The sequence below is a fragment of the Erythrolamprus reginae genome, chromosome 1 (genome assembly GCF_031021105.1).
Source record: "Erythrolamprus reginae isolate rEryReg1 chromosome 1, rEryReg1.hap1, whole genome shotgun sequence".
In the NCBI taxonomy this organism is placed as follows: Eukaryota; Metazoa; Chordata; class Lepidosauria; order Squamata; family Dipsadidae; genus Erythrolamprus; species Erythrolamprus reginae.
The window spans coordinates 423713796-423727403 of NC_091950.1; the positions used below are offsets into that span (position 1 = coordinate 423713796).

Here is a 13608-nt window from a genome sequence, read left to right on the forward strand (position 1 = left end):
AAATTTATTTATTTATTTATTTATTGGATTTATATGCCGCCCCTCTCCGAAGACTTGAGGCGGCATAGTGATCTCGTTTGCTGTGTTGTACTGACATAATAATAATAATAACCCGACATTGTGATCGTGGGGGGAAAAGAAAGTATGGATCATCGACATCGCAATCCCAGGAGACAGCAGAATTGAGGAGAAGCAGCTAGAGAAATTAGTGAAATACGAAGATCTAAAAATCGAGCTGCAACGACTCTGGTATAAGCCAGTGAAAGTGGTCCCAGTGGTCCTTGGCACGCTGGGCGCAGGGCCAAAGGATCTCAGCGGACATTTGAAAACCATCGGAATTGACAAAATCTCCATCTGTCAATTGCAAAAGGCCGCTTTACTGGGATCGGCAAACATAATTTGCTGCTACATCACGCAGTCCTAGGTGCTTGGGAAGCGCCCGACTGGGGATGAAATACGAAATCCAGCATAGTGATCTCGTTTGCTGTGTTGTATTGACATAATAATGATGATGATGATGATGATGATTTATTAGATTTGTATGCCACCCCTCTCCAAGGACTCGGAGCGGCTCACAACAAACAACACAATATACAATGTACAATATACAAATCCAATATTAAAAACAATATGTTTTTCATAAGTTTAAGGTATATGCATAGAAACTGTGGAGAAAAAAATAAAAGAAATTTGCAAAACAAAATTTAAACTGATATTACAGTGTTCCCTCGATTTCCGCGGGGGATGCGTTCCGAGACTGCACGTGAAAGTCGAATTTCCGCAAAGTAGAGATGCGGAAGTAAATACACCATTTTTGGCTATGGATAGTATCACAAGCCTTCCCTTAACACTTTAAACCCCTAAATTACCATTCCCCATTCCCTTAACAACCATTTACTCACCATTATTACTGGCACTCACCATTGACTAAGGCACTTGGTGATTCTGATATTTATAAACATAATTATTTATTAACAATAATTTTTTTTTTTTGCTATTTATTTGCAAAAATTATTAGTTTGGCGATGACATATGATGTCATTGGGTGGAAAAAACTGTGGTATAGGAAAAAAACACAAAGTATTTTTTAATATTTTTTGAAAAACCGTGGTATAGGCTATTCGCGAAGTTCGAACCCGCGAAAATCGAGGGAACACTGTATATCTAATAAAAAAATTCATTGAGTGTCGTAAAGTCGAGGTTGACCTGTGGATTATGGATTGTGCGCTAACCCATTTTTATTTCCCCTCTCGCCCCTCCCCCTTCTTCTCTTGCCAATCCAGGAGGCCGACAGCGGAGAAGACGATTGCCGGTTCCAGCCCAGGAGGTAGGTCTTGGCCATGGGCCCCCAGGTGCTGAGTGGTTGGGCTGCTTGAGAAGACGGTTCTGGGTGGACACGGGGCTGCCCGTCCAGGGATACAGGCCAAATCAGAAGCAAGTAGTCCATCTGGTTGTTGCTAGATGGCCCTTTGGCTCCCCCGTGCCTGGCCGCCAAAATTATATGTGAGTGACCATGGGTGAACGCGGCAGATGAGGAGAGGCCTGGAGGCAGAACCATATACAGTACAGTGTTTCCTCGATTTTTGCGGGGGATTCGTTCCGAGACTGCCCGCGAAAGTGGAATTTCCGCGAACTAGAGATGCGGAAGTAAATACACTATTTTTGGCTATGAACAGTATCACAAGCCTTCCCTTAACACTTTAGACCCCTAACGTGCAATTTCTCATTCCCTTAGCAACCATTTAGATTATTACTCACCCTGTTTATTAAAGTTTATTAAAAAAATATTTATTAAAGGCAAACAAAAGTTTGGCAATGACATATGACGTCATCGGGTGGGGAAAACCGTGGTATAGGGGAAAAACCCATGAAGTATTTTTTAATTAATATTTTTGAAAAACCGTGGTATAGACTTTTCGCGAAGTTTGAACCTGCGAAAATCAAGGGAACACTGTACCCTGTTTCTCCCAAAATAAGACCTCCCCTGATAATAAGCCCAATTGGGCTTTTGAGTACACGGCAATAAATGCCAGCGCATATTTCAGGGTTCAAAAGAATATAGGACAGGGTCTTATTTTCGGGGAAACATGGTATCTATCTATCTATCTATATGCTGGCTAGGGAATTCTGGGAGTTGAAGTCCAGATATCTTCAAGTTGCCAAGGTTGGGAAACACTGGTTTAGGGACCGTCCAAAGTTACGGCGGCGCTGAAAAAAAGGGATTTCTGACCGGTTTTTTCAGAGTTAGAAACTGCAAACTGTTTAATTTGGAACTGCTGGAAGAATTTTGTTGTGGATAAGAGATAATGTTGCATCCCCACCCCCTTCTGTTGAGAGGGGGCTGTTTAATTTGGACATAGATGGCCTCTTGGACCTCCTCTTTCGAACCTCTCTGCTGAAAATGTGGACCGTTGTCTTTGAAATTCAGATATTGCGCCATGCGGTTATCAACCTTAGTTTCTGCGCTTGGTGGTTTTGTTTTTAATATATTTTTATTAGTTAAAAGCAAAGTAAACAAGCTTTGTATTTACAAATGTGCATACGAATCAAAGAAAACAACATGGTTTTATCTTACAGATATTTCGTGATCCAACTAGGTAATAGCATCAGTTCTGCAAAGGAATGGGATTTGCAAAGAATAGGGGGAGGAGGCAAACAGTTCCACTGGTTAATTGTTCTAATTCTCAGGAATTTTCTCCATAGTTCTAAGTTGCTTCTCTCCTGGTTTAGTTTCCACCCATTGCTTCTTGTTCTACCCTCAGGTGCTTTGGAGAATAGCTTGACTCCTTCTTCTTTGTGGCAACCCCTGAGATACTGGAAGGCTGCTATCATGTCTCCCCTGGTCCTTCTTTTCATTCAACTAGCCATGCCCAGTTCCTGCCCCCGTTCTTCATGTGTTTTAGCCTCCATTTATCCCCTAATCCTCTTTGTCGCTCTTCTCTGCACTTTTTCTCGAGTCTCCACATCCTTTTTGCACCGTGGTGACCAAAACTAGATGCAAATATTCCAAGTGTGGCCCTACCAAGGCCTTATAAAGTGGTATTAACCCTTCATGTGATCTTGATTCTCTCCCTCTGTTGATGCAGCCTAGAACTGTGTTGGCTTTTTTGGCAGCTGCTGCACACGGCTGGCTCCTATTTCAATGGTTGTCCACTAGGACTCCAAGGTCTCTCTCGCAGTTATGACTGTTGAGCCAGGTATCACATATACTGTACCTGTGCATTTTGTTTATTTGCCTAAATGTAGAACCTGACTTTTTTCACCTTCTCTTCACTAGACTTGCCATGCCCAGTTCCTGCAACTGTTCTTCATATACACTGCTCAAAAAAAATAAAGGGAACACTTAAACAACAGAATATAACTCCAAGTAAATCAAACTTCTGTGCAATCAAACTGTCCACCTAGTGTCCAACACTGATTGACAATCAATTTCACATTCAACTTTGTATAGAACAAAGTATTCAATGAGAATATTTCATTCATTCAGATCTAGGGTGGGCTATTTGAGTGTTCCCTTTATATTTTTTTTGAGCAGTGTATTTTAGCCTCCATTTATCCCCTGATCCTCTTTGTTGCTCTTCTCTGCACTCTTTCTAGAGTCTCCACATCCTTTTTGCATCGTGGCGACCAAAACTGGATGCAAATATTCCAAGTGTGGCCTTACCAAGAAATTACAAAGTGGTGTTAACCCTTCGCATGATCTTGATTCTCTCCCTCTGTTGACGCAGCCCAGAACTGGTATTTTGGACTATCTCGGGATGAGAGAAGCCTTTTCCAGCTCTTTGCAGGCTTGTTTTCATTGTTACTCCCTCCAATAAAGTTTTTTTAAAATAATAATAATAATAATAATAATAATAATAATAATAATAATAATAATTATTATTATTATTATTATTATTATTATTATTATTATTATTATTATTATTATTATTTATTAGATTTGCATGCCGCCCCTCTCCACAGACTTAAAGCCCCTAACCAAGGGATAAAATAATGTGTTGAAGCTGACCAGACTAAGGATGCTAGCCAGATGAATAACTGATAGGTCAGGGTAGTGATTTCTGACAGTCTCAAAATGGGTTAGCGGTGTGGTCGGGCAGTAGGAAAAGCAAGTAGGATGCTTGGCTGCATAGCTAGAAGTATAACAAGCAGAAAGAGGGAGAATGTGATCCCGCTACATAGAGCGCTGGTGAGACCACATTTGGAATAATACTGTGTCCGGTTCTGGAGACCTCACCTACAAAAAGATATTGACAAAATTGAACGGGTCCAAAGACGGGCTACAAGAATGGTGGAAGGTCTTAAGCATAAAACGTATCAGGAAAGACTTCATGAACTCAATCTGTAGTCTGGAGGACAGAAGGAAAAGGGGGGACATGATCGAAACATTTAAATATGTTAAAGGTTCAGGAGGGAAGTGTTTTTAATAGGAAAGTGAACCCAAGAACAAGGGGGCACAATCTGAAGTTAGTTGGGGGAAAGATCAAAAGCAACGTGAGAAAATATTATTTTACTGAAAGAGCAGTAGATGCTTGTAACAAACTTCCAGCAGACGTGGTTGGTAAATCCACAGTCACTGGGATAAACACAGATCCATCCTAAGATAAAATACAAAAAATAGTATAAGGGCAGACTAGATGGACCAGGAGGTCTTTTTCTGCCGTCAGTCTTCTATGTTTCTATGTTTCTATAGGAAGATCCCCCCCCCCCCCCTTATTTTCCTCCCAAAAATCTAAAGTGCATCTTATACTCTGAAAAACACGGTCTAATCTTCTTCAGGCCAATTCTTTTCCTGGGGATTTCTCTCTATTCCCAGCTCTGCGAGAGGAAATCCGGTCCAGAGGTCAGCCTGCCCATCAGCTGCAGAGGGCCCTTTTCCCATCCCGAGGAAATATTTGAAATATGCTGAAACCGGTTATCTTCTGAATACACACACACACACACAATTCAGACTCTGCCCGGCACCGAAAATCTTGCAGGGAACAGCAGAATCACAGCTTCCTTCCTCCGCTTCTCTCTTGGTCTTCACGGTGTCAGCGATTGCCAAGAAAAGAAGGTGTGATTGACGTTGTTATCCGTTCTCCAGTCTCTCCCTTTCTCTCTCACACACACACACACACACAAACCCACACCAAACCAAGCACGCTATGCTAGCATTAGCTCATCGGTGGTGGTGGTGGTAGGGGGGGAAATTTCATTTGATATTTTTGCAAGCCACCTTGAGTCCTTCGAATCAAATGAATAAAATAAATAATCAATAAATTTATTTATTATTATTTTATTATTTATTATTTGGATTTGTATGCCGCCCCTCTCTGAAGACTCGGGGCGGCTCACAACAAGTGAAAAACAATCCAATACAATCCAATTAATTAAAATATTATAAGTTTAAGAAAATCCCCTATACTAACATACACACATACAGGCATACCATATATAACTTCAACATGCCCAGGGGGAGATGTTTAGTTTCCCCATAGGGAGTTTGAGGTCTCCCCCTTGCAGATATCCAAGCTTTGGCTGGCAGGATGTAATTTACAAGACAATTCCTCCATTTTCAAAATGTCCTGGGTTCAATTCTCAACGTCTCCACTAATTAATAATAATAATAATAATAATAATAATAATAATAATAATAATAATAATGACGATCCAAAGTGCAGACTCTGTAAAGAAACAGATGAAACAATCGATCACATACTCAGCTGCGGCAGAAAGATCGCACAGACTGACTACAAGCATAGACATGATGCTGTGGCACAGATGATCCACTGGAACTTGTGCCGGAACTACCATTTATTTACCAGTGGCAAAGAACTGGTGGGATCATAAGCCCCGAAAAAGTGGTTGAAAATGAGCAAGCAAAAACTACTGTGGGTCTTCCGACTTCAGACTGACCGAATTCTGAAGCATAACACACCAGACATTGTGATTGTGGAGAAAAAGAAAGTACGGATCATCAACATCGCAATCCCGGGAGACAGCAGAATTGAGGAGAAGCAGCTAGAGAAATTAGTGAAATACGAAGATCTGAAAATCGAGCTGCAACGACTCTGGCATAAGCCAGTGAAAGTGGTCCAAGTGGTACTTGGCACGCCTGGGCGCAGGGCCAAAGGATCTCAGTGGACATTTGAAAACCATCGGAATTGACAAAATCTCCATCTGTCAATTGCAAAAGGCCGCTTTACTGGGATCGGCAAACATAATTCACCACTACATCACGCAGTCCTAGGTGCTTGGGAAATGCCCGACTGGTGATGAAATACGAAATCCAGCATAGTGATCTCGTTTGCTGTGTTGTACTGACATAATAATAATAATAATAATAATAATAATAATAATAATAATAGTAATATAAAATTATATAATAATAATAAAAATATTATTAGGTGGTTGGGAAGTGCCTGACTACTAGTGATGAAATACGAAATCCAGCATAGCGATCTCATTTGCTGTGCTGTATTTATAGTAATAATAATAATAATAATAATGGTAATATAAAATAATATAATAATAATAAAAATATTATTAGGTGCTTGGGAAGTGCCTGATTAGTGATGAAATACAAAATCCAGCATGTTGACTGGAGGCTAAAACATATGAAGAAGGGTTGCAGGAACTGGGCCTGGCTAGTTGAATGAAAAAGAAGGACCAGGGGAGACAGGATAGCAGCCTTCCAATATCTCAGAGGTTGCCACAAAGAAGAGTTGGGAGTCAAGCTATTCTCCAAAGCACCTGAAGACAGGACAAGAATGAATGGATGGAAATTAATCAAGGAGAGAAGCAACTTAGAACTAAGGAGAAATTTCCTGACAGTCGGAACGGTTGATCAGTGGAACAGCTTGACTCCAGAAGTTGTTAATGCTCCAACCATTCTTCATATGTTTTAGCCTCCATTTATCCCCGAATCCTCTTTGTCGCTCTTCTCTGCACTCTTTCTAGAATCTCAACATCCTTTTTGCATCGTAGTGACCAAAACTGTGTGGCCTTACCAAGGCCTTGTAAAGTGGCATTAACCCTTCGCGTGATCTTGATTCTCTCCCTCTGTTGATGCAGCCTAGAATCGTGTTGGCTTTTTTGGCAGCTGCTGCACACGGCTGGCTCCTGTTTAAATGGTCGCCCACTAGGACTACTAGGGTTAGTCTAGAAAACCTCCAAGGTTCCCTTTTTCTACTCTGGCATCTGGAAGCCGTGTACATTTCAACTGCTAGGAATTCTGGGCATTGAAGTGCCCACAGCTTCCATCTGCCCCGTTGGAGAAACTGCGTCCTGGAGGAACAAACCCAGATTCTTCACTTGTGGAAGGTGGCCAGGTGGTTGTTTTCCCCAAAGTCGACCGGAATCCTCCCTGCAGATGGACGCCCCGAGGGCCTTTGCGAGCCCAGCCGTTGCTCATTTGCAGGACGGGTTTGCGATGTGGAATTGTTTCCCGCAGGCTCCCCACCCAAAAAGGCGTAGGTGGAAATTCCCTGCCACTGCGTTCGAGGTCTGAGCAGAGCAAGTTGTGCTTGGTTGACCTTAAACGGGCTCCTCCTTTTCTTCAAATTCCTCCCGTTTGCCAGGCGGTGAAATGCGCTTGGCATCCATCGGATAGCGGAGGTGTGGGGGTTTTGGAGCAGGGATGGTATGCGATGGGTAGCGGGATGGGCGGTGAATGAATGAGTGAATGAATGAATGAACAAAAGAGGGGAGGGAGGAAGATTAGAAGGAAAGAAGATTAGAAGGGACAAAGGTGAGAAAGGGACAAATGAGGAGGGAGGGAGAGAGGGAGGGAGGAATAATAATAATAATTATTATTATTATTATTAGTAGTAGTAGTAGCAGTAGTAGTAGAAGTAGTAGTATTTATTAGACTTGTATGTTGCCCCTCTTCGAGGACTCGGAGCGGCTCACAACAACAATACCACATGTACAAATCTAATATTAAAAAACAATTTAAAACCCTCATTATAAAAGAAAAACAATCACACAACCTAACAATCCATACATAAAACCACAAGGAAGGAAGGAGGGAGGGAGGGAAGGAAGGAAGATGAAAAAGAAGGAAGATGAGAAAAGGACAAGGGAAGGAAGGAGGGAGGGAAGGAAGGAAGGAAGATGAAAAAGAAGGAAGATGAGAAAAGGACAAGGGGAAGGAAGGAAGGAAGGAAGGAAGGAAGGAAGGAAGTAGTTAGGCAGGTAGGTAGGTAGATGACCCAGGCTACTACATTTTAGCTCCTCACTTACAAAAGACCTCACCTACAAAAAGATATTGATCAAATTGAAGGGGTCCAAAGACGGGCTACAAGAATGGTGGAAGGTCTTAAGCATAAAACGTATCAGGAAAGACTTCATGAACTCAATCTGTATAGTCTGGAGGACAGAAGGAAAAGGGGGGACATGATCGAAACATTTAAATATATTCAAGGGTTAAATAAGGTCCAGGAGGGAAGTGTTTTTAATAGGAAAGTGAACACAAGAACAAGGGGACACAATCTGAAGTTAGTTGGGGGAAAGATCAAAAGCAGCGTGAGAAAATATTATTTTACGGAAAGAGTAGTAGATGCTTGGAACAAACTTCCAGCAGACGTGGTTGGTAAATCCACAGCCACTGAATTTAAACATGCCTGGGATAAACATAGATCCATCCTATGATAAAATACAGGAAATAGTATAAGGGCAGACTAGCCGCCCCGAGTTTGTGGAGAGGGGCGGTATACAAATCTAATAAATAGTAGTAGTAGTAGTAGTAGTAATAATAATAATAATAATAATAATAATAACCATCTCCATCTGTCAATTGCAAAAGGCCGCTTTACTGGGATCGGCAAATATAATTCGCTGCTATATCACGCAGTCCTAGGGGCTTGGGAAGCGCCCGACTGGTAATGAAATACGAAATCCAGCATAGTGATCTCGTTGGCTGTGTTGTATTGACACAATAATAATAGATGGACCAGGAAGTCTTTTTCTGACATCAGTCTCCTATGTTTCTAGATTCCCTGTGGGAATGTGGCTCAAGTGATCAGCTTATGGTTTGATGTGTCCTCCAAAATGGGGACCTGTCTGTGCTGGCCACAGAGCTGTGCCTACACATCAAGGAGGGGGCCTCTCTGTTGGCCAGCTTTCCGAAAAGGCAAAGAGGTCAGCTCTTTCCAGGGGAAGGGCCACTCATGCCAGCCTCTGGACCCCTGGGACTCCTGCACCGGATTGCAACCTCTCCTTCCTGGTCCTTCGAAAAAACCACCTAGAAATCCTTTGGAAGGGCTTCTTCCTGCCTTGCACAACAGGAAAGCCCGCAGCCCTTGGAGTCTGGGGCCAAGCATTTCCTGCGACATCCTAAGATCCTCAGCGCTGAAAGAGGGGTGGTTGGAGAGAGGGACGGAGGGAGAAAGAAAGAAAGAAGGAAGGAAAGAAAGAAAGAAGGAAGGAATGAAAGAAAAAGAAAGAAGGAAGGAAAGAAGGAAGGAAAGAAAGAAAGAAGGAGAGAAAGAAAGAAAGAAGGAAAGAAAAAGAAAGAAAGAAAGAAAGAAGGAAAGAGAAAGAAAAAAGAAAGAAAGAAATGTAGATCCTTGGAACAAACTTCCAGCAGACGTGGTTGGTAAATCCACAGTCACTGAATTTAAAGATGCCTGGGATAAACATGGATCCATCCTAAGATAAAATGCAGGAAATAGTATAAGGGCAGACTAGATGGACTGTCAATCTTCTATGTTTCTATGAATAAGGAAGGAAGGGAGGAAGGAAGGAAGGAAGGAAGGAAGGAAGGAAGGAAGGAAGGAAGGAAGGAAGGAAGGAAGAATCCACAGTAACTGAATTTAAACATGCCTGGGATAAACATAGATCCACCCTAAGTTAAAATACAGGGAATAGTATAAGGGCAGACTAGATGGACCATGAGGTCTTTTTCTGCCGTCAGTCTTCTATGTTTCTAAGAAGGAAGGAAGGAAGGAAGGAAAGAAAAAGAAAGAAGGAAAGAAAAAGAAAGAAAGAAATGTAGATCCTTGGAACAAACTACCAGCAGACGTGCTTGGTAAATCCACAGGAACTGAATTGAAACATGCCTGGGATAAACATAGATCCATCCTAAGATAAAATAGAGGAAATAGTATAAGGGCAGACTAGATGGACCAGGAGGTCTTTTTCTGCCGTCAGTCTTCTATGTTTCTAAGAAAGAGGGAGAGAGAGAGAGAGAAAGAAAGAAAGAAGGAAAGAAAGAAAGAAAGAACAGGAGGGGTGGAGAAAAAATACAGAGGGAGTTAGGGAAAGGAAAAGGAAGGAATGCTGGATGGATGGAAGAAAGAAAAAAGGAACAAAGAAGATAGAAGTAGGGAGAAGAAAAGAAAGGTATATGGAAGGAAGGAGCTAAGGAAAGAGGAAGAAGGAAGGAAGGATGGGTGAATGGAAGGAAGGGAGGAAAAAGGAAAAGAAAGAAAACAGGAAGGGAGGAAGGAAGGAAAACGAGGGAGGTATGGAGGGTGGGGGAAGGAAAGGAAGAAAAGACAGAAAAGGATGGAGTTAGGAAAAGACAAAGAAAGGAGGAAGGGGGAGGAAAGGGCGAGAAGGAAGATAGAAAGAGGGACGGAGAAGAAAAGGAAGAAAGTACAGGGGAGGAGGGAGCAAAGGAAGAAAAAGGAAGAGAAGAGAGAGAGAAAAATAGAAAAGAAAAGATGGAGGGAGAAGTGGTACAACTGAAGGGGCCGAAACGCCTGTGCAGCATGGGCTCCAAGGACCAGGCCTCATCCGGGCAAGTGCTTTACAAAATGCAGTCTGTTTCATACACCCACCCCACCCCTGGATAGCCTGTGGGACTCATTGCACAAGATGCAGAGCCCCAACCTTGGCAACTTTAAGGATGCAGAGACTCTGGAAAGAGTGCAGAGAAGAGCAACAAAGAGGATCAGGGGATAAATGGAGGCTACAACATACAAGGAACAGTTGCAAGATCTGGGCCTGGCTAGTTTAATGAAAAGAAGGACCAGGGGAGACAGGGTAGCAGCCTTCCAGTATCTCAGGGGTTGCCACAAAGAAGAGGGACTCAAGCTATTCTCCAAAGCACCTGAGGGTAGAACGGGGGTAAGATCAAAAGCAACATGAGAAAATATTATTTTACTGAAAGAGTAGTAGATCCTTGGAACAAACTTCCAGCAGACGTGGTAGATAAATCCACAGTAACTGAATTTAAACAGGCCTGGGATAAGCATAGATCCATCCTAAGATAAAATACAGAAAATAGTATAAGGGCAGACTAGATGGACCATGGGGTCTTTTTCTGCCGTCAGACTTCTATGTTTCTATGTTTCTAAGAAGCAATGGGTGGAAACTAAACAAGGAGAGAAGCAACTTAGAACTAAGGGGAAATTTCTTGACAGTGAGAACAATTAACCAGTGGAACAGCTTGCCACCAGAAGTTGTGAATGCCCCAACACTCGAAGTTTTTAAGAAGATGTTTGATAACCATCTGTCTGAAGTAGTCAGGAGTTTCCTGCCTAAGCAGAGGGTTGGACTAGAAGACCTCCAAGGCCTCTTCCAACTCTTGTTCTTGTTGTTATAAAACTTTGTGGACCTCAACTCCCAGAATTGCATTTTAAAGCAAAGCGGGCTGGGGGATTCTGGGAATTGAAGTCCAAAGTCTTAAAGCAAAGCGGGCTGGGCCAGGGGTAGGCAAAGTTGGCTCTTCTATGACTTGTTGACTTCAACTCCCAGAATTCCTGAGCCTTTCATGCTAGCTCAAGAATTCTGGAGGTGAAGTTCACCTGTGACCCAAGAGCCAACCTGGCCTACTCCTGGCCTGGGGGATTCTGGGAGTTGAAGTCCCGAAGTCTTAAAGAGGCCGAGGAGAGACTCCTCCTGCCGAAGGCGCCGGGTCCGGCCGGGGGCGCCTGAAGCGAGCGGAGCGCATCCGAGGCGGCCTGGCCGGGGGAGGTCGCTGCTTGCCGGGCTTCCCGGGGCGGCTGGGGCTCCCGCCCTCCTCTGCTCCTCGTGGCCGGCGAAGGGGCGGTGCGGGGCCGGTCGGGCGCGGGGCAGCCTCGCTCTTGCGCACTCCAAGCAACAGCAGCAGCGGCAAGCGCAGCCGAAGGACGCTCGGGCTCCGGCGCAGAAGGCGCGCAAGGCTGCCTGTGGCCCGCGCCGCCCCCGCCCGCCCATGAGCCCCCGGGGGTCGCGGCGGAGGCAGCCTGGCGGCGGGGGGGGCGTCCGGACCGGCTGGCCCCCCCGCGAGCCCAGCATGATCCCCCACTTCTCGGCCGACGCCGTCATCTCCCAGAACGCCATCCACCAGCTGTGAGTGCCCCCCCCGTCTGTTGCGCGGGGGGACGCAATTGGGGCGGGGGTCCCGGGAAATGCGTGCCCCCCCTTCTTCCCTCTTGAGTTTTCCTCCACAGCCCCCCCTTTCCTTTCCCTACTTTCTGCCTTGGGGGGTCGGGAGCGGTGGGCTACTAGGGGACGGCGGCTGTGAGTCTAGGGAAGGGGCGAAATTGGGGCGCCCCCCCCCCTCCTTCCTTCTTGAGTTTTCCTTCGCTCCCCCCATTTCCTTTCCCTACTTTCTGCCTTTGGGGGCTCGGGGCCGGTGATGAACTCTGGGCTGTCCGTTGCGAGTTTAGGGAGGGGGCCAAATTGGGGCGGGGGTCGCGGCTGTTGCTTGGCCCCCTATTCCCCGCTCGAGTCTTCCTCCGCTGCCCCCCCTCCCCGCCTTGTCTTTCCTCTCTTCTCCCTTCTTTCTCGCTGGGGAGGGGGGCGATGGGGAACCATGGGCCTAGGGGGGGGCAAAATGGGGGGAGGGTCGCGGAGCCTGCTTGCCCCCTTCTTCCTGCTTGAGTCTTCCTCCGCCCGCCCCCGCTTTTCCTCTCTTGTCCCGACTTTGTGGCTTTTGGGGGGGGGGGGGCTCGATTATGAACTATGGTCTGTTCGCTGTGACTCTAGGGAGGGGGCCCAATTGGGGCGGGGGTCGCGGCGGCTGCTTGCCTCCCCTACTCCCCGCTTGAGTCCTCTTTCGCTGCCTGCCCCCTCGCCCTTCCCTTCGTCTCCCTACTTTCTGGCCTGGGGGGCGGTGGGGACCCCTGGGCTTTTCGCTGGGATTCTAGAGAGGGGTCCAAATTGGGGAGGGGGTCGCGGGCTGTTGCTTTCCCCCCCTCCGCCGCCTCCCCTGCTTCCCCGCCTTCTCTCTACTTTCTCGTTTGGGGGGGCAGTGAGGAAGCATATGGCTAGGGAGGGGTCCAAATTGGGGCGAGGGTCTTGGCGGGTGCTTGCTCTCTTCCTCCCCCCCCCTTCGAGTCTTCCTCCGCCGTTCCCCCCCCCTCGTTTTCCCTTTCCTCCCCCCCTCCCTCTTTCTGCGCTTTTGGGGGGACGTCGGTGGCCTGTGAGTCTAGGGAGGGGGCGTCGGGGGTCCCAGCCTCCCTCCGCCGGCCGCTTTCCCTTTCTTGCCCCCTCCCTCCTTTCGGGGAAAACTTTCTCCCGAAACTTCTGAAAACTTTCTCTCCGCCGCGCTCCGCATCGGCCCCGCCGGCTGCCTGGCTCGCTTGCCCGGCCGGAGGAAGAGGTCGCCTCTCCCCATAGATTGGTCCCTGCTTCTCGCCGCCCCCTTGACCCGGGTTAGCGATCGTGGGAACGCGGCTCCTCGGTCTCCCCCCC

The 13608-nt window shown here is 45.9% G+C and overlaps 1 protein-coding gene across 2 annotated transcripts in view; it reads left to right on the forward strand.

Moving 5' to 3' along the window:
• Window positions 1-13608, forward strand: part of SSH2 (slingshot protein phosphatase 2) — a 171024-nt gene that overhangs the window by 79085 nt on the left and 78331 nt on the right. Inside the window, exon 2 of one of the 2 annotated variants that reach the window (XM_070735469.1) lies at window positions 1284-1327. In XM_070735469.1, coding sequence (XP_070591570.1) covers window positions 1284-1327 — 44 coding nt within the window. Of the gene's footprint in view, window positions 1-1283; window positions 1328-11953; window positions 12262-13608 lie in introns of those variants that run through there. The other variant, XM_070735468.1, reaches the window with a different exon arrangement.